General features: G+C 38.1%; 1 protein-coding gene across 21 annotated transcripts in view; it reads left to right on the top strand.

Moving 5' to 3' along the window:
* Window positions 1–22,900, top strand: part of BRD10 (bromodomain containing 10) — a 117,270-nt gene that overhangs the window by 89,525 nt on the left and 4,845 nt on the right. For 5 of the 21 annotated variants that reach the window (XM_070051782.2, XM_051845917.3, XM_051845908.3 and 2 more), the window contains 2 exons: window positions 16,098–16,213; window positions 21,544–21,731. In XM_070051782.2, coding sequence (XP_069907883.1) covers window positions 16,098–16,213; window positions 21,544–21,731 — 304 coding nt within the window. Of the gene's footprint in view, window positions 1–9,884; window positions 10,016–10,170; window positions 10,327–16,097; window positions 16,214–17,953; window positions 18,168–19,673; window positions 20,141–20,860; window positions 21,183–21,543; window positions 21,732–22,900 lie in introns of those variants that run through there. The other 16 variants (XR_016210284.1, XR_016210296.1, XM_089299331.1 and 13 more) reach the window with 13 other exon arrangements.

The following is a 22,900-nucleotide window of genomic DNA, read 5'->3' as shown; positions in this document are numbered from 1 at the left end:
ACAAACATCTTTTTTATTTTTTTATTTTGACAGAGTTAGACACAGAGAGAGAGAGAGAGAGAGAGAGAGAGAAAGGTCTTCCCTCCGTTGGTTCACCCCCCAAATGGCTGCTATGGCCGGAGCTATGCTGATCCGAAGCCAGGAGCCAGGTGCCTCCTGCTGGTCTCCCATGTGAGTGCATGGGCCCAAGCACTTGGGCCATCCTCCACTGCCCTCCCAGGCCACAGCAGAGAGTTGGACTGGAAAAGGAGCAACCGGGACTAGAACCCGGTGCCCCTATGGGATGCCAGCAACGCAGGTGGAAGATTAGCCAAGTGAGCCACGGTGCCAGCCCTTCATACAAACATCTTGCTGCTTCAGGTGGATGCTTCTCTGTTGGGCCTTTCCAAATAGATTTTCCCACCAAAGCAACAGAATAATCATCTTGTTTCCTCACATATGTCTACATTATGTTTAAAAAGCTGGGCTTTTTGTTTGTTTGTTTTTAATTAATAGACTATTTTTTACAGTTTTATGTTTACTTAAAAATGCTTTTTTAGCTGCTCAAAGGTTTGAATTAGTTGTACTGTAAGATTTATAATCTTTTAAAATCTATATACTTTAGTCGTTCTTGCAAGACAGGTGGTTGCGTTTATGATTAACAGGAAGAGAGAAAAATGTAGTTTGTTTGTGTTTATTCAGGTCAGTTGATCCTGTCACTTCATTTAGTGGCTTAGACAAGAAAGACTCAGCAACCTTCAGATTCTGCAGATAATTTTAAATTTACTTGAGATTTGTCTAAAGTGAGACCTCTGGTTAAGATAACTAGAAGAACATACTTTAACTAAGTCCTTTAATTTTGTCTTTCTTTTTATTATTTAGGTCATAGGATTCTTTAGTGATCTAAAGGAGAAATCACAATGTTTTACTTTTGTAGTTTTAGTTAAGAGATAAAATTTGCACTTTGCTTAATTATTTTGGAAATACCCTAAAAGTCTAGGAAATTTTCCAGAAACGTAAACTAAGATCTCAGTAAATTTACTTGATTCTGTGGTATTTGAAATTTGTTAAACATTACTGCTTTCTCAGTAATAAAAATTGGAAAATGTTACCACAGTTATATTTCAGTTGTTCATGTCAGCCCCTTTTTCCTATATGCTTAATTTCCTTTGCTTTATATCATAGATTAGATTTTCAAGGTTTCAAATTTCTCAAGTTAGGAAAAAAATCAGTGTAGAGATTGGATATAAGGAAAGTGAGAATTTAGTAAAAAAAAAAAAAAAGTTACTTAGAAGAAAGAAATTGTGACCAGATTTTATGATGATAGATTGAAGTCATCAATATAGATAAACTAAAATTTTAAACCTGAGACCGTATCTTTTTTAGTATAGATTTTCACAGACATGCACCTCACCATTGAGCAGGATATAAGACAGATTTCAATTATTTCTGAATTTTCAAAAATGTATAAAGAAAGTTAGAAAACCTGCTTGTGATCTTTGTTCCTGTGATACAGTTTGGGATTTAACTTTTATTCTTCCATTTCTTCATCTAACCTTGAAGGTAATTTGCATAATATATGTTTAGCACACTACCCCAATAGTGGCAATTTGGGAACAGCCCAGAAGTCCAGCAGTAGGGAGACTAACCAAATAATAATACTAGTGTAGTGCTATATAGCTAATAAGGTGAAATATTGGTGATTCATTGTTACTATGTGGGAATATTTGTGAAATGTTAAATTTTGAGAACATATAAAATAGTATATACATGATAATTATGCTATGTAAAAAGATATAATAAAAGGAATTGTAGGGATGGGCATTTGATGCAGTGGGTAAGACCCTGCCTGAGATGCCCACATCTCATATCAGAGTTCCTGAGTTAGAGTTCTAGTTTCCTGCTAGGTGATGGCTTAAGTGTTTGGATCCCTTACATGTAGGAGACCAGAGTTGAGTTCCTGGCTGCTGACTTCAGCCTGGAACAGTCCCAGCTATTGCGGGCAGATGGGAGATACCTTTCTTTCTGTTTCTCTCTCTGTCTGTCCACCTGCTTCCCCCCATGTCTCTCAGCATTTCAACTAAATAAAAACTTTCATAAAAGAATTATAAAGGAATTTGAAGCAATGAACAAAATTAATCTTTATTATGTTCTTAAAATCATTAAATGCATAATATGATAATACTACTTTTATTACCTAACCAAAGATTGTACATTAGCTAGACTAAACATTAGGTAAGTCAGAAGCAAGGTTAAGAGATCATGACACCCTGGTTTTTGGTCTTGAAGTTCTGTTTAAGCCAGTGATTATTAGGATTGATTAGGTCCTTCCAAGAAACTTTGGGCAATATTTGAAGACATTTTTGATTGTCACAGTTGAGTAAGAGGTACTGGCACTTAATGGATAGAGACTACCCCTGATCATCTTAAATTATAATGACACTGTAATGCACTTGACATTCCCCCGCATATGCTCGTATTTACTAAAAGCCCTATCATTTCATTCTGTGTGCTGCTACCAACTTATGGGAAGAATAATACAAGTTGATGTTTTGAAATTAAGGTAAGGGGCTGGCATGGCATAGCAGGTAAAGTCACTGCCTATGAGACAATTACCAGTTTGTGTCCCAGCTGCTCCACTTCTGAGCCAGCTCCTTGCTAATGACCTGGGAAAAGCAGTGGAGGATGGCCCAAATATTTAGGCCCCTGCCACCCATGTGAGCCATCCTGAAGAAGCTCCTGGCTCTTGGATTTAGCCTGGCCCAGTCATGGCCATTGGCACCATCTGGGCAGTGAACCAATGGATGGAAGATGTCTCTATCTTCCTCTTTCTTTGTGACTCTGACTTTCAGATAAATAAATAAAACTTTTTTGAAAAAGAAATTTAGGTAGAAATCAATGGAATAATAATTCCAGATCCTGTAATTTAGAATATTCTGTCATGCTTCCAATTCAGATTTGTATTTGATACAATTTGAGAATCAAGTGTTAACTTTTATCCTTCATGATTCCATCACATAGTTTAGAAAGATTCTTGACCTTAGCTTCAAATCTATGTCAGTTTTCTTTGATCCATTCTGATTTATGTTCTTCCTAAAATATGTTCACCCTCTACCTTTTACCTTCCTTAGTGTAAGAAATGAAGAACTCACAAATAACTTGGTTACATATGTATTTTTAGAAATGTACATGTTATTAAAAAGTCAAGATATAGTAAAGAATAATACATATAAATGGGAAAATGTTATCAAATCATATTACAAAACTTCATTTATTACATGAATTTCTATGGACCCAAAACATAATTAATTACATACAGTAGAAGCTAGACCTTAAGGCAAAGAAGTTATTGTGCATTAATCTTATTTTCTAACACCTATAAAAATTTTTACTCTATTATAATGAAGAATTACGGGATTTTTTTTCCCCTCTTCTCCATTTTATATCCTATTTTTTCATAGTGAGGCATCAAATCAATATTATTCTATAGCTGGAAGTATATAATACACAATCTGTTTTGTTACAGTTTAAGTTCATTCAGAGTCCTAAGTAAGCCATAACTAACTTTGTTTAATGACTATGGTTACAGATACTGCAATGATCTCTCAATTCTTAAAGTAAGTTTTATTTAATATTTGACAGTTATATTATTTATACAGAATATGTTTTGTTTTTCTAGATTTCTGGTGAACTAATTAAAATTAACAAAAATGTAAACTACTCATACTTAAAGCTTTTAAAAATTAAAAAGACTTGAGAAACACAGCACAACAGTTAAAATAAGTTCCTTATTTTCTTACTTACAGAAAGTAAGTTATTTGTTAGGCAAATATTTCCTGAAGGTCTTCTATGCATTATGTATAGTTTTAGGAACTTGGATAGGAATCGAAATACTGAAATGAAGTACTTACATTCAAGGAATTCACTCATAGAGTTTAGGATTTTATTCTCAACGCTAGAGATGAGCTTTTTATTTTAATCAAATTAGTTGGACTAGACTGTCTTTTTATAAAAGATTTATTTATTATTATTATATATTATATATAATATATATTATATAATACATAACAATTACATAGTATATTATATATAATGTATTATATTATATATTAAATTATTATTATTATTTATTTTAAAAAGATTTAATCTTTGGCTGGCACCGTGGCTCACTTGGCTAGTCCTCCACCTGCAGCGCTGGCACCCTGGGTTCTAGTCCCGGTTGGGTCACCGGGTACTAGTCCCGGTTGCTCCTCTTCCAGTCCAGTTCTCTGCTGTGGCCCAAGAGGACAGCGGGGAATGGACTGGGTGCGTGGGTCCCTGCACCCGCATAGGAGACCAGGAGGAGGTACCCGGCTCCTGGCTTCAGATCAGTGCAGTGCCGGCTGTGGTGGCCATTTGGAGGGTAAACCAACGGAGGGAAGACCTTTCTCTCTGTCTCTCTCTCACTGTCTATAACTTTCTCTGTCTCTCTCTTTCACTGTCTAACTCTGCCTGGCAAAAAAAAAAAAAAAGATTTCATCTTTGATTTTCAAGCTCCATTTATCTAGAAGTCACCAAACATCCTAGATACTTTCTCACTTCCCTTAATTACATGTTATGTAAGTTGTTTGGGAAGGGTAAATAATATATAAATTTTATGAACAGTCAAGTCTTAACTGACATATTCAAAGTAATAGGAGAGCTAGATGACGGGAAACATGAACCAGAACAATATATGATGGTAAAGAGAATAAAGCTTCAACTGACCACAATCACTAAATTTTTCAAGAATATATTATCCTCACTTCCCCATAGAAAGTCTTACTTATGAGAGTTCTTTTGGCACTTAATAACTACCCTGCTTTAACTAAGAACTCAGTTTTAACCTTTGTTAAATGCTCACTATTTCTACTTCCTGCAGTTTGACATAGTTTGAATCTTTTCAGGGAAACTTTCATGAAAACAATACTTAAAAACTTATTTTCTTCTCAAGAATGTTCCAGTTAAAAGGCAAAGAAGTTGTATGATATTTTTATATTGAGCAAAGTGTTAATACTGTGTATTCCCTGCATGGAATAGGCTGCAAAAATAATTGAACCAGCTGGCAGATGCTTCCTAGTATGGCTTTTATAATTTGCCTTAACTTTATACTTACTAATCACACACATTTATGCAAATATAAGTAACATTTTAAATGTCAAATATTTTTCAAAATTGCAATAAATTAGTATTATCTGTAACAGTTACTTTATCTACTTTCCACTGTTCCAAAAAATTGAATTTAAAACTATGCGTGGTTTAAAGCCAAAAACGAGCTTCATAGTATTCTAGTATTTTACATTAAAGGAGCTATCAGAATCTTGGGAAAGAACTTCATTCAGAGCCTTTTGTGAATTGGGGAAGAATATCAACAAAAAAACTGAAAGAACTGAATGCTAATAAAACTTTCCAACCATTTTACCAGACTCTTAAAAAAGAAAAACAATGATACATTATATTTTAAAGGAAAATTAGCCTAGAATCCAGCAGAGAGCACAAAGGAGCCTAAATAGAGGACACAAGATGAACATACGGATGTAGTACATTAGAAAAAAGGCCTTGGGCCGGCACTGTGGCACAGCAGGTTAAAGCCCTGGCCTGAAGTCCCAGCATCCCATATGGGCGCCGATTATAGTCCTGGCTGCTCCACTTCCGATCCAGCTCTCTGCCAGGACCTGGAAAAGCAGAAGATGGCCCAAGTTCTTGGTGGCCTGCACCTGTGTGGGAGACCCAGAAGAAGCTCCTGGCTCCTGGCTTCGGATCAGCACAGCTCTGGCCGTTGTGGCCATCTGGGGAGTGAGCCGGCGGATGGAGGACCTCTCTCTGTCTCTACCTCTCTGTAACTCTGTCTTTCAAATAAATAAAATAAATCTTTTAAAAAAAAAAAAGGCCTTATTGTGGAAAAAAAATTTCTTGATGTGGTTCTAAAAAGTGATAACTACTTAAGATTAAGACAGGAAATGTTTAAGGCAGATTTTTTTGACAACATAAAGCACTGAGAGTCTTTAAAAATATAATTAAACTGAGGCTGCCGCTGTGGCACAGTAGGCTAAGCCTCCACCTGTGGTGCTGGCATCCCAGTTGAGTGCCAGTTCATGTCCCAGCTACTCTTTCAATCCAGCTCTCTGCTTATAGCCTTGGAAATCACTGGAAGATGGCCCCTGTACTCCTGTTTGAGGCCCATAAGAAGCTCCTGGCTTTTGGCTTCCAATCTGTCATCGCAGCCATCTGGGGAGTGAACCTGCGAGTAGAAGACCTTTCTTTCTCTTGCTCTCCCCTCCCCTCTCCTTGTAACTCTGCTTCTCAAATAAATAAATAAAATATCTTTTAAATATATATATATATATAATTAAGCCTTATAAAAGAAAATCCTAGAAGCCCAAAAGTATAATAGTCAAAAGCCATTTAATACGGGAATATAGTTAATAGACCTAGAGACCTCAGCAGTGCTTCAGTTGCTGTCTTAAAACAATGCAGTAACTTGTTCAGTATCGTCTCGTGACACATAAATTATATGTCATCAGGAAATCTGGAAGGCTAATATATTTTTAAGACTTGATTCAATTTTTAAACATCTTTTGCATGTAAGAAGGAAACCTCAGTAATCTGAGAAATTTACTGGGATAGTCAAATACTTGTGGGCCTATTCTGTGCCAAATGTTGTGACAGAGCATGAGAATTTTTAACTGTAAAAGTTCTGTTTTATTATTTGTAGGTATCTTTTAACAGATTGTATATGGTTTAGGTACAATTCTTTTTTATTATTATTATTATTATTTGACAGGTAGAGTTACAGACATAGTGAGAGAGAGAGAGAGACAGAGAGAAAGGTCCTCCCTCCGTTGGTTCACTCCCCAAATGGCCGCTACAGCCGGCGCGCTGCACTGATGCGAAGCCAGGAGCCAGATGCCTCCTCCTGGTCTCCCATGCCGGTGCAGGGCCCAAGCACTTGGGCCATCCTCCACTGCCTCCCTAGGCCACAACAGAGAGCTGGACTGGAAGAGGAGCAACCAGGACAGAATCCGGCGCCCCAACCGGGACTAGAACCTGGGGTGCCGAGGCTGCAGGCGGAGGATTAGCCTAGTGAACTGCAGCGCCGGCCAAAGATACAGTTCTAAGAATATACTGATATTCCCTTCCTCCTTCTCCCACTTCTTTACTTCCTGACCCCACCCCTCACCAGCATGCCCTCCAACTTTCTTAAGTTAGTCCCATCTTACTTTCATTTACATGGAACTTTATGCCCTGATGATGCCAAATAAACATAGCATTACTTAGTTGTTTACATTGTGCTGAGAATTGCTTGAGAATCCATCTTTCTTTTTTTTTTTTTTTTTTTTTTTTTGACAGAGTGGACAGTGAGAGAGAGAAACAGAGAGAAAGGTCTTCCTTTGCCATTGGTTTACCCTCCAATGGCCGCTGCGGCCGGCGCACCACGCTGATCCGATGGCAGGAGCCAAGTACTTAATCTTGGTCTCCCATGGGGTGCAGGGCCCAAGTATTTGGGCCATCCTCCACTGCACTCCCTGGCCACAGCAGAGAGCTGGCCTGGAAGAGGGGCAACCGGGACTAGAACCCAGTGTGCCATCGCCGCAAGGCGGAGGATTAGCCTAGTGAGCCACGGCGCCAGCCGAGAATCCATCTTTCTGATAGCATGTAAATTTGATAAAATTTTACCAACTTGTTTGCACCTGCCAGTTTATTGAAAAGGACCAAATTCAGATACTCAGTGGTTTATTTCTATTTCAGAGTTTCGTCTTTGTGAATAAAAAATGATATCATATTCTGTTAAGTATATATTGTTAAATTTTATTCCCTAGTAACAGTGAGCTTCCTCACAAGGAATGTGGTCTGTCATCCAGTTTTCCCCTCTGTCCAAAACAAGACTCATCATTTTTATAGCTGTGTACCTTCTTCTATTTAAGTCATAATTTTAGGATATTATGGAAATGTATGCACTTTTCAGTATATTCAGTTTGAGATGCCTTTAAAATAAGGTGTAAATGCTTTCCTATACCATAAAACCAGGACTTTTTTTAAGTTTTTTTTTTCTTTAAAGATTTATTCTGTTTATTTGAAAGGCAGAGTTAGAGAGAGATGGAGTTCTTCCATCTGCTGGTTCACTCCCCAAACAGCTAAAGTGGTCAAGGCTGGGCCAAGCTGAAACCAGGAGCCAGCAGCTTCATCTAGGATCTCCCACATGGGTACAGGGGCCCAAGCCCTTGGACCATATTCCACTGCTTTTCCAGATGCATTAGTAGGGAGCTGGATTAGAAGTGGAGCAGCTGGGACTTGAACTGGTGCCTGTATGGGATGCCTCCATTACAGGCAGCAGCTTTACCAGCTACACAATAACGACGTCCCCTAAGGGTCTTCATACTAACAAAATGAATGTGATACTGTATCCTAAACTGAATATGCAGGAATATGTGAATGTGATGATAGTTTCTCTAGATAAGCAAAAACAGAGAAAAGGGGTAAATACTTACTGAATGTGGAATTACCTTTCCATTTCATATTACTTTTAGACTAAGGAGAATGTAAGATAGTTTATTTAAAATACTTAATAACAGGCCAGCGCCGTGGCTCACTTGACTAATCCTCTGCCTTGCGGCACCGGCACACCGGGTTCTGTCCCGGTTGCCCCTCTTCCAGCTCTCTGCTGTGGCCAGGGAGTGCAGTGGAGGATGGCCCAAATACTTGGGCCCTGCACCCCATGGGAGACCAGGATAAGTACCTGGTTCCTGGCTTCGGATCAGCGCGGTGCGTCGGCTGCAGCGCGCCAGCCGTGGCAGCCATTGGAGGGTGAACCAACGGCAAAGGAAGACCTTTCTCTCTGTCTCTCTCTCTCACTGTCCACTCTGCCTGTCAAAAACAAAACAAAACAAAACAAAAACAAAAAAAAAACTTAGCAGTTAATTTCTTTTGTTTCATTTTTTACACAAGGTTAGATTATTTGCATACAACCTTTGGATATTGTTATTGATTTTGAGACATCTTTGTATAAGGATCCACTTGGCTTTTCTAGAAGTTACTTGCATTTTATTTAAAAAGCATAATATATTGGTGTATAATCCCTTTTCCACCACAGGATTTATGTGTATGACAAGAACCAAGTCTATAATAAAAAATAATTTGTTTTGATCCGTGTTTTCTGTTCTCTAATAACATTTTTAAAGAAAAGCATATAGGAAAGTAGCAGTCATATCACATTTTTGTATTCATCAAAAATTTTAAGTCAGTGTGAAATTATGTATTGATCATACACAAATTTTATTTATTTATTTGAAAGGTAGAACAACTGAGAAGGAAATAAAGAGAATCTTCCATTTACTACTTCATTTCTCAAATGGCTACAACAACCAGGTCTGAGTGAGGTCAAAGTAAGAAAGCAGGAATTGCATCCTGGTCTCCCACACGGGTATCGGGCCCAAGTACTTAGGCCATCTTTCACTGCCTTCCTAAGCACAGTAGCAGGAAGCTAGATCAGAAGCAGAACATTGGTACTCAAACCAACACTGTGATTTGGGCTTCCAGTTTCACAAATGGGAGCCTAACCCATTGGACTACATTGCGAACCCTGTATTTGATCTTTTTGACTAAAATGTTTTTATCATCTTCACAATGCCCTCTCAATTTAATAAAGCATTGTTTACATAATTACATATGATTTTTAATTTTTCATTATATAACTGCTGATACATGTTTTGTTTAGACACAAAAGTACAAGAAAATCTATCTAAATACCTGGATGGTTTGTATGAACCAGAACTCTCACCTAAATTTAATAAGTATTTAATTTATTAAAGTAAACAAAATACATTCACAGTGATGAGACATTTAATAAATCTAGAATTTATTTATTTTCCTTTTTTTCTTCCTTTTAGGTGTCCAATGTCCCCAGCATCAGTAGATTGCCAACTCCCTCTCCTTGCAACATCCCAGCCAGTGTTATGCTGGTGCTGTCATACCCATCCCAGATTACTGCAGCAGAATGGAGTTGTTCTTTAGTTATAAGGTAAGTTTCCCTCCCCACTCATTTCACATACATAGAGATGCAGCTTTTCATTTTATAATATTGTGTAGTTTTGTAAGTTTTTTAAAGTTGCTTTTCCCTTATGATTCCTTAGGTTATTAATGTATCACACTCAAAAACTTATAAAACTGCATAATATAATAAAGGGCTTACTTGTGACCATAGACCAGCTCCTTTTTGTAGTAATCTCTAAGTGGTGAGAAGACCACCACAGTTTGGTAGTTGGGACATCTAGGGAAAGGGAGCTGGCAATCTGCAACTGCTGTGGACATTGGATGTGAAAGCAATGAAAGGTAAGCTTCAAATTTAGATATATTCTTTGCTTTTGGTTCCACGATGCATGCTTGAAATTCATAGTTTGCTTAATATTCAACTTTATAGTAGATTCATAAAGGAAAATATTACTCTTTTTTTAAAAAGAGTCATCAGTAAATAACTCTGAATTAATATGTTTACATATTTCATTGAGATGATCTTAGCAAATATATTTTATCCCTGAAAACAGTGATAATTCTAGTATATAAGTCACTTGTCTCCATATTCACCATAATTGGCTATATATATATTATATATAATACTTATTATATATTAACATAATATTTTATATTTATATTATATAATATTAATATAAATTTTAAATATTTAAAATATAATAAAAATAATTTAAATATTAATGTGGATTTAGATAATATATAATATTATATATAATTGGTTATATATAAAGTCTGGACTAAAATGCATAGAGCTTATTAAATAAGTTTTAATTGGAGGAAGTTACAGCACTGCTGCACAAATGACGTTTTAATAATCAGTGTACCTACCATCTTTATCTTTTGTTATTTTTTTTTAAGATTTATTTATTTGAGAGGTAGAGTTACAGACAGTGAGAGGGAGAGACAGAGAGAAAGATCTTCTATCTGCTGGCTCATTCCCCAAATGGCCACAATGGCTAAAGCTGGGCCAATCCAAAGCCAGGAGCCGGGAGCTGCTTCCAGGTCTCCCACACAGGTGCAGGGGCCCAAGCACTTGGGCCATCTGCTGCCTTCCCAGGCTGTAGCAAAGAGCTGGGTCAGAAGAGGAGCAGCCAGGACTCAAACCAGTGCCCATTTGGGATGCCAGCATTGCAGGTGGGGGATTAACCTGCACCACAGTGCTGGCCCCTTGATTGTGTTTTAATCAATGCAGTTTTTTTTTTTTTTAAGATTTATTTATTTACTTGAAAGAGTTACACAGAGAAAGAAGGAGAGGCAGAGAGAGAGAGGTCTTTCATCCGCTGGGTCACTCCCCAATTGGCTGCAATGGCCAGAGTTGTGCCGATCCAAAGCCAGGAGCCTCCTCCGGGTCTCCCACATGGGTGCAGGGGCCCAAGGACTTCAGCCTGCCTTCCCAGGCCACAGCAGAGAGCTGGATCAGAAGTGGAGCAGCCGGGACACGAACTGGCACCCATATGGGATGCCCACTACACCACAGTGCCAGCCCCCACAGGAACTTTTCTTTAATTAAGTCATAAATGTTCTCTCTGTATTTGAAGATAGAAAAACTTGCTGTTTTTGTTTTATTTTAATCCATTTTAAACTTTAGGCCACAGTAATTTTAGTTAATGCTGTAATTTTTTAAACTAACAAAATTGATTTTAGAGATTTTAATTCTTGCATTACAGAGATATCCACATATACAAGTACTTACACACTATAATCTATTCCTGCTGTAGGAATTGCCTGTGTGGGGACTAAATAGATTTTTTTAGACCCAAGATAAGGCAGATTGTTTCATCTCTAGCTTATTTCTTTTAAAAATTTGTAGATTTTCTTATTTTTACATTAGTTTTATTGTATACCATAGAAACTTTGAGATAGCCACTAAGCAGGAAAAGACAGTGTGATTCTTTTAATTCCCCTGGAGTTTTAAGCATCATATTTTGACCAAAGGAGATGATGCATGAAACAAGTAGTGTGAGTTTCCTTTTCACTGTCAGTAGTTAAAGCACCTTCCTAAAATACTTGTCTCAGAACAGAGATCCTCAGCTTTTTTTCACCTGTGCCCCTTTGATCGGCATAAAAACTATGGATTCATATACCCCATGGTAGGGTATAGGATGCCCTTTGTTCATATCATTGTATTCTTTTTATGTATCTTCCAGGCAAAACGTTTGATCAATGTTTACTGTCTATGATTCATGTTATAATAAGTTATTTGGTTTATTTCTAAATACAAAATGATTAAATATACATTCTCAAATTATAAATACTCAAAAGTTGAGGATATGTAAAAGAAAGGAAAGAAGCCCACAAAAAACACATGAAGTTAAAAGACCATAGACATTTGAAAAATGGTCAGTGGGTTACACAGAGTTATGAAAGCTAGGAATCTGTTCTCTGATTAATATTAAATTCTCTTCCTTGTATACAGTTTGCCAGGTCAGTAGTATGTATTCTGGATATTAAATAAATTTAAAATTAGTAATTAAGAAGATAGAATCTTCCTAATCCTTTTTCAACTTTTCTGTCAGATTAATACTAAATTTAGGAGCTAGCACTGTGGTGTAGTGGGTAAGGCTGCTGCCTGCAGTGTCAGCATCCCATATGGGTGCCGGTTCGAGTCCCAGCTGCTCCACTTCCAATCCAGCTCTCTGCTGTGGCCTGGGAAAGCAGTAGAAGATGGCCCAACTCCTTGGGCCCCTTTGCCCCTGTGGGAGACCTGGAGAGGAGGCTCCTGGCTCCTGGCTTCAGGTCAGCATAGCTCTGGCCGTTGGAGCCAGCTGGGGAGTGAACCATTGGATGGAAGTCTCTCTCTCTCTCTCTGTCTCTCTCTGTCTCTCTCTGTAACTCTGAATTTAAATTTTTTTTTTAAAAAAGATTGATGCTACATTTAGCAGAGACACAACACAGCTGACAAATGTCTGGACATCAAGTTACACAGTCTCCTCATCCTGTGCCTCATTCACCTAGACCTAAGGTCTTTGGTTCCATAATGCATATTCATCCTCCCTCATTTTATCACCACCATGCCAATCCATATAGTACTAGTTGTACCCAGGTTAACTCTGCCACTGTCTTTTCTTCTCCTTATAACCCCCAATGAGGAATTCAGCATGCCAGGTGCTCCCTAGTCAACACTTTTCCAGTTAATTCTACCACAAAGATGCTACTCTTGCTACCTTCATTCCTTGCAATCATTTCTTCTTTCTTCCCTCTTTAGGAAAAGTTCACTTGCAATTTCACCAGTTCATTTTTGCATCAAATGGTAGTTTATATATAGGAAAACAATGTTCTCCTTACTAAAGGAGAAAATCTACCTGTTTTCTTCTTTTATGTGAAACTAAACCCTGCTTCATTCCATAAACAGATTTAGGGTGGCGATCATCTATCTGGCTTTTCATCTTAAGTTCACTTTGCCTAGATAAAAGTTATTTCTTATTCACTTTCATTGTGTATCAGTTTAATAGTTTTGGGTTAAAATAAGCACATTTATCATAATATTTCTTTGAAAAAGTAGACTTTTAAGGTGCAGCCATTGTTAAATTGAGTCCCATATTCACTTTTAGAGCACATTTAATAAGAAAGAGGCTTATCTAGATTAAATATTTGAAATAAAAATTACTTGTCTTCCAGTTATTTTCTTTGTACTATGATTTGTGATTTGTCACTAAGAAAACAGAGGAATTGGTCAGAAAGTCTGTTAGGTTCCACATTCATTATGTGCACATGCACATATATAGTCTCAACATCTTCCTGCTCTTCTAATAAGTAATTCCCTTTTTGAGACAGATATTTTGAGAGAGATATTTGTAGCTGTTTATTTTTATATTCATAAACTTTTATTTTAAAGCACAAAATTGGAGCATGCATTTGATGTGGAAGTTAGGGTACTGCTTGGGATACCTGCATCTCATGTCAGCATGGCTGAGTTTAGGTCCTGATTCTGCTTTTTATTCCAGCTTCCTGCTAATGTGCATCCTGGGAAGCAGCAGATGATGGCTCAAGTAGTTTTGTCCCTGTCACCTACATGGGAAACCTGGCCCTGACTGACTGTTTCAAACATTTGGAGAGTGAACCAACAGATGGGAGCTCTCTGTCTTTATCCCTGTCTATATCTCTCAAATAAATAAGTTTTTTTTAAGAGAAAGGAGGAGTCAGCATTGTTGTACAGCAGGTTAAGCTGCTGCCAATGACACCAACATCCCATATGAGCAACAGTTTGAGCCTCAGGAGCTCCTGTTTCAATTCAGCTCCCTAATAGTGTGCCTAGGAAAACAGCAGAAGATAGCCCAAGTATTTGGACCGCTGTTGCCCATGGGAGACCTCAGTGGTATTCAAGGCTCCTGGCTTTGGCCTGGTTCAGCCCCGCCCATTGCAGCCATTTTGGGAGTGAACCAGAATATAGAATATCTCTCCCTTTCCTTCTGTGTATCTCTCCGTCTCTCTATAACTCTGCCTTTCAAATAAATAAATAAATCTAAGAAAGAAAGCTCAGTGTACTGACAAAAGTTTTACAAAATAGAGACATATAAAAAAATTTTAACTATAATCAGGTTTATATGTGAGTAAAATTTCTATGGCTGAAATGTTAAAGGTTTTATGCATGTAAAATCAGAAATTTGTGTTATACATTTGGGATATCCTTTTTGTTTTAGATATTAGTACATTTTCTACCTTAATATTCTACAGTGTGCAAGTTGACTCAACAGTTGTTAAAGGATGAAGTCTAGTTTTGTGTATGTTAGACATGATCTATAACATAATTCTATTTTTTGTTAGAAATAAAAAATGTAGATTGTGTGATATGTGAATTACATTTCCAAAATTTTTACCAAGAAAATGATTAGATAATAATAAATGATGATGATAATTAGATGATAGATATGCACTAACATTGTGGAGAAACTATAGTTAGCCTAACTGCTATTAAATGTGCCTGCGGGCCGGCGCCGCAGCTCACTAGGCTAATCCTCCACCTGTGGCGCTGGCACCCCGGGTTCTAGTCCCAGTTGGGGCACCAGTTCTGTCCTGGTTGCTCCTCTTCCAGTCCAGCTCTCTGCTATGGCCCGGGAAGGCAGTGGATGATGGCCCAAGTCCTTGGGCCCTGCACCGGCATGGGAGACCAGGAGGAGGCACCTGGCTCCTGGCTTTGGATTGGCGCGGTGTGCCAGCCGTAGCGGCCATTTTGGGGGTGAACCAACGGAAGGAAGACCTTTCTCTCTGTCTCTCTCTTTCACTGTCTAACTCTGCCTGTCAATAAAAAAAAAAAGTGTCTGTGATATTCAGACAATTTTATATATGATGGTGAGATTTTTTTTTTAATAACTTAGGTTGAATTTATGCGGTACAGTTTTTAAGAGGTAGTAATATAGTTTTAGTAGTCTGGATTTCAGAAGCAGGTAGATAATGTCTCTGAACCTTAGTTTTATTACTTGTAAAGTGATGGTGTAGGTGTACACATCTTAGCAGATTTTCATAACTCTTAGAGCTTTCTCCTAATGATAAATGTGTGTGTCAAATGCCTAGTATAATACTTAGCAAATGGAGTGGGGGAACAGTAGTTATCAACACAATATAGCATTAGAACATTAAAACAGTGACTACTCGGTTGCTTTTCTAAAATAACTGTTCGTTTTCCTAAGGAAGTTTGTTAAGGACAAACTTTGCTTTTGGATATGACAACAAACCTAGTTTATCTCATCTTTTTTCTCGATCTGGGAAAAAGTACAAAAACTTCACTGAATACAGCCTTATGTTTTACTATTTTGATGAATACATAATTTTTTTTATCTTTCTAAGTATTGTATAATTAATTAAAACATTTATAATTTGTGTGGGCTGGTTTTTTAAATTTTTGTCTTCTGGTTGGATGAAATGGATGAATTCCTATTTCTCTCATATAATTTAAAAACATCAAATATATTAAATAAGATTTATTATAGGCTGTTTTCTCCCTGTGTACAAACTTCTGGAGAAGAGACACATTTTTAGGGGTTATTGGTATTTTGTTTGGTTCTTTTACTCAGAAAATAAGTCTTATGTAGACTTTAAGATTAAACAATTTATTTTAAAAATTGTGTTTTTAGGGCAAATGGTATCACCGGAGGCAAGCAGTAAAAGAACTACATAGTACATTGATACGTCTTTTAAATGAATTGCTGCCATGGGAACCAAAATTAATGAAGGCTTTTCAAAGGAACAGGTAATTCAACCTTTGTCATCTGTTTCACTTACTTTAGGGCTCTTCATTTTTGATTTTGGAAAGATGTCTTGGAATTCTTTAGTAATTTTCCACTCACTGAACAGACATATTTGCACACTGTGTGCAGGGTGTTTCCTAAGTTCTGAGAAAATAGTGTTGATTTTAAACAAAGTCCTTACATTCTAACTGAAAAAGCAAACTTAGATGTTAGGTGGTGATAAATGCTGTGAAGAAAAATAAAGTCTGGTGAGTAAGATAGGAATTGCCTGATTTCAACAGGATAAAGGTTACTGTTTGACCAGGCTATCAGGGAAAGCTTCTCTGACAAATTGATGTTAGACAGAGACCTGAAAGAAATGAGGGAGAGAGCCATGTCTGCTCCTAAGGGAAAAGCAGAGGTAATAGAAGATATAAAAGACTGCAAGCATAGTCAGCATTTAGAGAAAATACAGAGACAAGTGTAAGCAGAGCAAAGTGAGTGACAAACAACATAATAAAGAGACGAGTCGGAGAGGTAGAGGAGAAACTAATCATGTAGGTGTTTAAGAACTTTGGTTTTTAAAGTAAAGAAGTAACATGATCTTATATTTTAATAATAATAAAAGCACTCACTCTAGCTGTTATGTTAATATGGGTATAATAGGATAAAAATGAAAGTAGGAAAATCTATTACACTAAGTCACTAATCTGGGAGAAACATGATTGTGGCTTGGACCAGGGTAACAGTGCACATTAGAAGGAGTGGTTGGATTCTGGATCTATCTTGAAGGTAGGATGGCCTGCGCCACGGCTCACTTGGCTAATCCTCCACCTGCAGCACCGGCACCCCAGATTCTAGTCCCGGTTGCTCCTCTTCCAGTCCAGCTCTCTGCTGTGGCCCGGGAAGGCAGTGGAGGATGGCCCAAATGCTCGGGCCCTGCACCCCATGGGAGACCAGGAGGAAGCACCTGGCTCCTGGCTTTGCATCAGCGCAGAGCACTGGCCGTACCAGCCATTTGGGGTAGAATCAATGGAAGGAAGACCTTTCTCTCTGTCTCTCTCTAACTCTGCCTGTCAAAATAAATAGATTAATTAATTAATTAAGAAAGAAAAAAAAGTAGTGTTGGTACAGTTTGCTTAAGGATTGAACATGGGTATGAGGAAAAATAAGGAATAAAAAATATGATGTCTAATATTTTTGTTTTAAACAACTAGAATAATGAAATTGCCATTAATTGAGTTAGAGACAACTTGAAGGAGTAAAGTTATGTTCACTCAGGTAGACATTTAGTTGATGTTACTGAACAGGCTGTTTAATATATGAGTTCAAAGGTTTCAGCAAAGATGGAGGCACAACTTAGGGAACTGTCAGAATACTGATTATATTTAATGCTATGAGACTGGTTTGGGGAAAAAAAAAACCACCTACCATGTGAACATAAAGAAGAGAGAACACTGGTAGGTCTAACATTTAGAGGTCAGGATTTAGAGGTAGAGGAGATGAGTAGGTCTTAGCAGAAGAGACTCTGGAAGAGTGCTTATGTAATAAGATAAGTGGATAACCAAGGTAAGAGTGGTGCCTTGGAAGCCATGAAAAGAAAATGTGTCAAAAGGAGGATGATCACAAGGGGTCAAGGAAGAAGATAAATAAGAATTTACTATTGGGGACCAGCATCATAATTTATGTTAAGCCACCTCCTATAACACCAGTGTTCCATATGAGTGCTGATTAAAGTCCCAGCTGCTCCACTTCCATTCCAGCTCCCTGTTGTGCCTGGGAAAGCAGAAGATGGCCCAAGTGATTGGGCCTCTGCCACCCACATGGGAGACCTGAATGGAATTCCAGGCTTCAGCCTGGCCCAGCCAGCCCTGGCCTTTGTTGCCATTTCGGGAATGGACCAGTGGATAGAAGATTCTCTCCTTCTCTCTCTGCAACACTGCCTCGCAAATAAATTTAAGAATTCATTATTGAAAAGTGAGTCTCAGGCAGCTATTCAGAAGATTTATAAAAGTGTTGAAATGTCATCTTTCATGAAATTGTGCTGAAAAGTGAAATAGAGAAAAAGGAGCAATACCTATAAGTTGACAAGTTGGGGATAAGAGAGCGTGTTTGTTGGTGTTTGTTTTTATTAATGGGAAAAATAGCATGTTTGTTTACTGATGGAAATGGTCTAGTAGGCAAAAAAGTGGACTCAGTTGAAGGGAGGGAAACTTAGTAGAGTGATATTCTTGAATAGACCAGAAAATATGCAAATGAAGAGTTTGAGTACAAAATAAGATAAATTGCAAGTAATTTGTGAGCATATGAAAGTGCTCTCTGAGTGCTTCCATTTTCCTGAAATAGAAACAGTCATTAGGGTTGGACATTTAGCCTGGCAGGACACTGGTACACATCTTGGAGTGTCTGGATTCCAGTCTGGCTCTGCTGCAAGTCAGCATCCAGGGACTGCTTTCCTCTGGGCGGCAGCGGGTGATGCCTCGAGCAGCTGGGCCCCTGGCTTCAGCCTGGCCCCAGTCGCAGCTGCTGTGGGTATTTGTGGAGGGAACTAATGGATGGGAGATAACTCTTTGTCTCTCTGCCTTTCAAATGAATAATACAAGTCATCAACTAAGACTGAAAAGATAAATGAGAGTGTGAAAGGGAGGAGAACTTAATACTACTCCCATGTAGATATTTTGCCATTCCAAAATTCCATTTTACCATTATTCTTTGGTAATTTGTGCTAGGCACAGCCTTCATCAGTTTCATAAAACTCTTAAGCAATAACTTAAAACATAAATAAATTGAGATTAATTATTAACATTTACTGAATATGTGTGTGCCACACATACTATGAGATGAATGCCTTTATTATCCCTATTATACAAATAAGTAAACTGATGCTTAGATGAATAATTTTGATGAAAGTGTTACAGCTTAGAGATAAAATTTAAACTTAAGTTTGCACAAATAAGAATTTTTAGCAAAAGTAAATTAGATGAGATATATTTGGATTTTTTTTTTTTTTTTTTTTTTTTAGATTTCATTTATTTATTTCAAACAGTTACAGAGGGAGAGACAGAGATCTTACATCTGCTGGTTCACTCCAAATGGCTACAATGGCCGGGGCTGTGCCTGTCTGAGTCAGGAACTTCTTCGAAGTCGCCCACATGGGTAGACCCAAACACTTAGGCCATCCTCCGCTGCTTTCCCAGGTGCATTAGCAGGGAGCTGGATCAGAAGTGGCACATCCAGGACACTAACCAATGATGCCAGCATTGTAAGTGGCAGCTTAACCTGCTGTGTCACAGTGCTGGGCCCTCAGATTTATTTTCTAAGTAACAGAAATTAAGGGCAACAGTTGAGGGTACAATAGGGAACCTGTTTGAAAGCAGAAGGAGGGGGCCAACACAGTGGCATAGTAGACTAAGCCTATGCCTACAGTGCAAGCATCACATATGGGTACCAGTTCATGTCCCAGCTGCTCCTCTTCTGATCCAGCTCTCTGCTTATGGCTTTGGAAGGCAGTGGAAGATGGCTCAAGTGCTTGAGCCCCTGCACCTGCGTGAGAGACCTGGAAGAAGCTCCTGGTTCCTGGCTTTGGATAGCCCAGCTATGGTCATTGTGGTCATTTGGGAAGTGAAACAACGGATGGAAGACCTTTCTTTCTATCTCTTCCTCTCTGTCTGTAATTCTCTCTCAAATAAATAAAATCTTTTTTTTAAAAAAATGCAAAAGGAATAATAAAGGATCTCCAAAATGTTGTGCTGTGATCACTTGGAAATTTTTTTTTAATTTTCCATAGTTTTCAAAAATATATCTCTTATATTTTTATGTGAAAAAGATTCTGTGAAAGTTACTTACTTTTCAGCTTTGTTCCTCTAGGCTTAATAAGTAAAAGTCTTTCTACTGTTGCATCCACTCATCAGCTAAAATAGAATATTATAAAAACCAATGACAGTCATGCATGAATTTTATTGAAAATGAGAAGCAAATGAGAGAAAAATGAGAGGCAAGGCAACTGATTGGGACCAGCACCCGGTAACCAATCGGGACCAATGCTCCTTACCAGAATGCGGCCCCCAACAGCGAGTTACACAGCTTTTTAAAGTACTGTGTCCTCTAGGGCTCACAATTTTGAACCGAACCCCTGGTATGCAATAAACAATAAAAAGAAAACCAGAATATGGTTGTAAGATAACAGTTAGCAATAACAAACCCAATAACAGATCGAGGATATGGTTGTAAGTTAACAGTGAAGGACACATTTCTGTCAAACTAGTTCCTGGGAATTTGGACCCACATAGTTTCACAAGATACACCCTTAGCTGTTAGCAAGCAAAGCTAATATGTACAGAAGCAAGAGATCTGCAATTAGCTTTCAGCTGCACTCACTCCATTTTGATTTTGATTCTACACTACAAAGAGCCAAGAGTTTAGATATGCTTACTCTATGGATCAAGTGATAGATTTGATTGTTACTATCTGTATAATAATCACAATAGTAGATAACGTTGCTTAGAATTTCTTGATAAACTTTTTTACCTCATAATCAATACTTTTAAATCTGTTTCCTATCAATGCAGCTAGAGGACAAAAATACCTTTCTCATTTAACAGGCTAACAGCCTTTAGAAACACAGTTGGGGGCTGGTGCTGTGGCACAATAGGTTAATCTTCCACCTGCAGTGCCGGCATCCCATATGGGCATGTGAAAAAGATTCTGTGAAAGTTCAAGTCCTGGCTCCTCCACTTCTGATCCAGCTCTCTGCTATGACCTGGGAAAGCTGTAGAAGATGGCCTGGGCACTTGGGCCCCTGCAACCACATGGCAGACCTGAAAGAAGCTCCTGGCTCCTTGCTCCTGGCTTCAGATCGGCACAGCTCTGGCCATTGCAGCTATTTGGGGAGTGAACCAGCGGATGGAAGACCTTTCTCTCTGTTTCTCCCTCTCACTGTCTGTAAATCTACCTCTCAAATAAATAAAAATAAAAATTTAAAAATTTAGAAAACACAATCGGTGTGTTCAAATAATTGATTCTGGAACCTGCAGATGTTATCTTTTAAATTTCTTATGGATACACTGTAGGTTTTTTCTTCTTGAGCAATTATCACTGACAAGGTTGTTAGGCACACTTAAGATTAAAATGTAACTTTTAGTAGCTTAATTGAAAATATTTCATTGTATAGTTTAAAGTTAATTTAACTTCCAAGAGTTTAATACAAATAAAGGGTCTTCAAAGAATTCATGAGAAAAGTGTATTATGAAAAAACTATGTGTGAATTCCAAGATATTTCCCCACCAAAGTAAACCTAGCTTTTCTATTTTACCATGAACTTGTGAAGTTTGTTATATTGGGTATTTTGTTTCAGGAGCCGCCTGAAGAAAGACTATGATGATTTCAGAAGACAACCTGATCATGATAAATTCACTAGAGAACTGTGGACTACTGAAGAAGGTGAAGGAGATCTTGGAAAAGAATCTCCTAAAGTAGAACTCAGTAAGTCTGTAGACTCAACAGAGCATCTAGATGTCCTGGAGAAAGATCTCTTTGATTCGGGTAGGCATTAAAACTTTTTTTCTGTTTGTTTGTTTGTTTGTTTTTGTGCACAGGCAGAGTTAGTGAGAGAAGCAGAGAGAAAGGTCTTCCTTCTGTTGGTTCACCCCTCAATGGTCATTACGGCCGGTGTGCTGCGCCGATCCAAAGCAGGATCCAGGTGCTTCCTCCTGGTCTCCCATGCGGGTGCAAGGCCCAAAGACCTGGGCCATCCTCCACTGCCTTCCTGGGCCACAGCAGAGAGCTGGCCTGGAAGAGGAGCAACCGGGACAGAATGGGTGCCCCAACCGGGACTAGAACCTGGAGTACTGGCACCGCAAGCGGAGTATTAGCCTAGTGAATCGTGGCGCCGGCCAGCATTAAAACTTTTTTAAAATCAATATTAAACACAAAAAAAGAAGCTTTTCTTTGTTGCAAAGGCAAAAGATAACCTGGTCAATGAAGTATATTGACTGGGGAAATCTGCTATGTTTTGAAGAAGTACTGTTTGTGCCCTTATAAGAAGTTGCACATTTCTAGGAGTCTAGAGTCAATGCCTGACCCAAATTATAAGCATGTTCATTGCTTATTGTAGACCACACATCTTTACTGTAATCCCTTTGAAATAGGTTCATTTTTTTCTTCTTATTACTCCTATTTTGAATCACTATTTCTGAACTTTGCTTTAAATGGAATTTAGCAATATTATGAAAATTCATATGAGGAATGACTAAATTTCATGACCTTTAGAGACTATAAGGAACACATCATTCTAATAAGGATAGGAGGCTGGATTAGGTTACCTATAATTCATTTTAACTCATCAGATTATATTCTATAAATCTAGTTTAATGACTCTTTAGTTATATAAAAGGTTAGAAAAAGCTTGGTTAGAAATGTGTTTACTTTTTTTCTTGTCTTTGGTGAACTGTAAAAGAGTAACTTTTCATTAATCCAGTTTGACTAGATATGAACATATTTGTTTTACTCTAAGCGTAAACATCAGAAGATTAGATAGGGGTCTGTGCTGTGGCACAGAGGATTAAAGCCCTATCCTGCAGCACCAGTATTCCATAATGGTGCCAGTTCAAGTCCCAGTTGTTCCACTTCTGATTCAGCGTCCTGCTAATCGCCTGGGAAAGCAGTGGAGAATGGCCCAAGTGTTTGGGCCACTGCACTCAAGTGGGAGACCT

Source organism: Oryctolagus cuniculus, chromosome 1, assembly GCF_051225735.1.
Source record: "Oryctolagus cuniculus isolate XC-2025 breed Fujian yellow rabbit chromosome 1, ASM5122573v1, whole genome shotgun sequence".
NCBI lineage: Eukaryota > Metazoa > Chordata > Mammalia > Lagomorpha > Leporidae > Oryctolagus > Oryctolagus cuniculus.
This window is presented reverse-complemented; position numbering and strand designations above follow the sequence as displayed.